The sequence below is a fragment of the Cyprinodon variegatus genome, unplaced genomic scaffold, assembly GCF_000732505.1.
Source record: "Cyprinodon variegatus isolate N-32 unplaced genomic scaffold, C_variegatus-1.0 Scaffold1075, whole genome shotgun sequence".
Classification (NCBI taxonomy): Eukaryota; Metazoa; Chordata; class Actinopteri; order Cyprinodontiformes; family Cyprinodontidae; genus Cyprinodon; species Cyprinodon variegatus.
In genome coordinates this window covers 139,644-141,867 of record NW_015151528.1, presented here as the reverse complement: position 1 = coordinate 141,867, position 2,224 = coordinate 139,644, and the positions used below count along the sequence as shown (strand labels likewise).

Here is a 2,224-nt window from a genome sequence, read left to right as displayed (position 1 = left end):
TCTCAGATATGGCTTTTTCTTTGCCACTCTGCCCTGAAGCTCAGAATCCTGCAGTTGCCTCTTCACTGTAGATGTTGACACTGGTGTACTATTTAATGAAGATGCCAGTTGGGGACCTGTGAGGTGTCTGTTTTTCAAACTAGAGACTCTAATGTACTTATCTTCTTGCTCAGTTGTGCAACGCGGCCTCCCACTTCTTTTTCTACTCTGGTTAGAGCCCGTTTGTGCTGTCCTCTGAAGGGAGTAGTACACATAGGAAATCTTCAATTTTTAAGCAATTTCTCACATGGAATAGCCTTCATTTCTAAGAACAAGAATAGACTGTCGTGTTTGAGATGAAAGTTCTCTTTTTCTGGCCATTTTGAGCGTTTAATTGACCCCACAAATGTGACGCTCCAGAAACTCAATCTGCTCTAAGGAAAGTCAGTTTTGTAGCTTCTGTAACGGGCTAAACTTTTTTAGATGTGTGAACATGATTGCACAAGGGTTTTCTAATCATCAATTAGCCTTCTGAGCCAATGAGCAAACACATTGTACCATTAGAACACTGGAGTGATAGTTGCTGGAAATGGGCCTCTATACACCTATATAGATATTGCACCAAAAACCAGACATTTGCAGCTAGAATAGTCATTTACCACATTAGCAATGCATGGAGTGTATTTCTTTAAAGTTAAGACTAGTTTAAAGTTATCTTCATTGAAAAGTACAGTGCTTTTCCTTCAACAATAATGACATTTCAATGTGACCCCAAACTTTTGAATGGTAGTGTATATATAAACAAAAACCCACAATATAGGTAGGTCTATAGGTTATAATACTCATTATCAAAAAATCTTTTAAAATACTGAATAATAATAATATACTATATAAATATATAATATTTGTCAAACATAATCTGATAATATATTAATATAAAACTTTGTGCTAATCAGATAATTTATTTGCAAAATATATAACTTTGCATGTATCTCATCCAGTTTGAGTTCAGTTTAAGAAGTTTTTAATCTGAATAAATATGTGGAATCTAACTGAAAGGTAATTCTAAAATGTGTTTTGGTCTTTTAAGGGGTTGTGAGAGATCATTGTAATATTATTTCTGACTCGTCTTTCGTGTGATTAAAAGGAGATCAGTGGCGTCTCCTATTTGTTCTGGCATTCTGACCTGTGGTCCGATCCAAGATGGCCACCCTCTAGGCATGTCGGCATCGCTGCCGACGTGCCTACGTAAATAAGTCTATGTCCTGAAATTATCCGACGTCAGATGACAGACTCCGCCCAAGTGTTTTGGTTCCGCAGAGAGATAACACTGCCAGAATATGCAGGTTTTTCATGTTTATTTCAAAACGTAGGAAACAATGATTCTGATAGCTCGTTTACTCTAACAGGGTGAGACAGAACAGAGCTTAGAGCGGAAGTTATCTTGGCTCCAGCTTGTCTTTGACAGACTGATATAACTAAAGGTCTGGAAGCGGATCGGAATGATCCAACCCTCCTCATTGGTCATCGAAGATGGATCCCCCAGAGGTCGAGCTACGGTGGCTGGCCATGCTGATCCGGATGCCCCCTCTACTCCCGTTGAAGTGGACGCTGCCGTTGTGCTGCTTGGGGCGAGTGTTACTGCCATCACACATCCTCTCTTATACGTCAAACTGCTAATTCAGGTAGCTAACATTGACAAGGGTAGCTAACATTGAGGGTGGGTGGACCTGTGTAGGACCAGATCTGGCATCATTAAAAAAAGAAAAACCGAAGTAAATTGTGCTGAAGATTAAAAGCAAGAAAAAACACTAACGAAATTTTAAAATACACACAGACCTCCTATTAAAAACAATTAGTTTAAAAACAATTAGATGCAATACATAAAAAATTGTAATTACTTTAAAGGTGAATGAATAAAGAATGTTGTTTAAAGCAATATAAACAATTCAATTCAGTTTATTTACCAATTCACAACACGTCATCTCAAGGCACTTTACAGTTCAACCAGATCATACAGTCTAATTGATTCAGAGTTTTCTATCTAAGGAAAACCAGTTAACGTCGACCCATTGACTCAAATACAATCCCTTATACTAAGCATGCTTGTAGCGACAGTGAAGAGGAAAAACTCCTTTTTATCAGGAAGAAACCTCCAGCAGCACCAGGCTCAGTGTGTGAGTGGCCATCTGCCGAGGCTGACTGGGGTTCAAGGAGACAGAAGCAGAGATACAAAAAGCAGCTC

General features: G+C 38.7%; 1 protein-coding gene across 2 annotated transcripts in view; it reads left to right on the top strand.

The window, feature by feature from the left end:
* Positions 1 to 1,258: 1,258 nt before the first annotated feature.
* mtch1 (mitochondrial carrier 1) overlaps positions 1,259 to 2,224 on the top strand; it is a 17,419-nt gene continuing 16,453 nt past the window's right edge. Inside the window, exon 1 of one of the 2 annotated variants that reach the window (XM_015400132.1) lies at positions 1,259 to 1,610. In XM_015400132.1, coding sequence (XP_015255618.1) covers positions 1,482 to 1,610 — 129 coding nt within the window. In that variant the 5' untranslated portion in view covers positions 1,259 to 1,481. Of the gene's footprint in view, positions 1,665 to 2,224 lie in introns of both variants that reach the window. The other variant, XM_015400130.1, reaches the window with a different exon arrangement.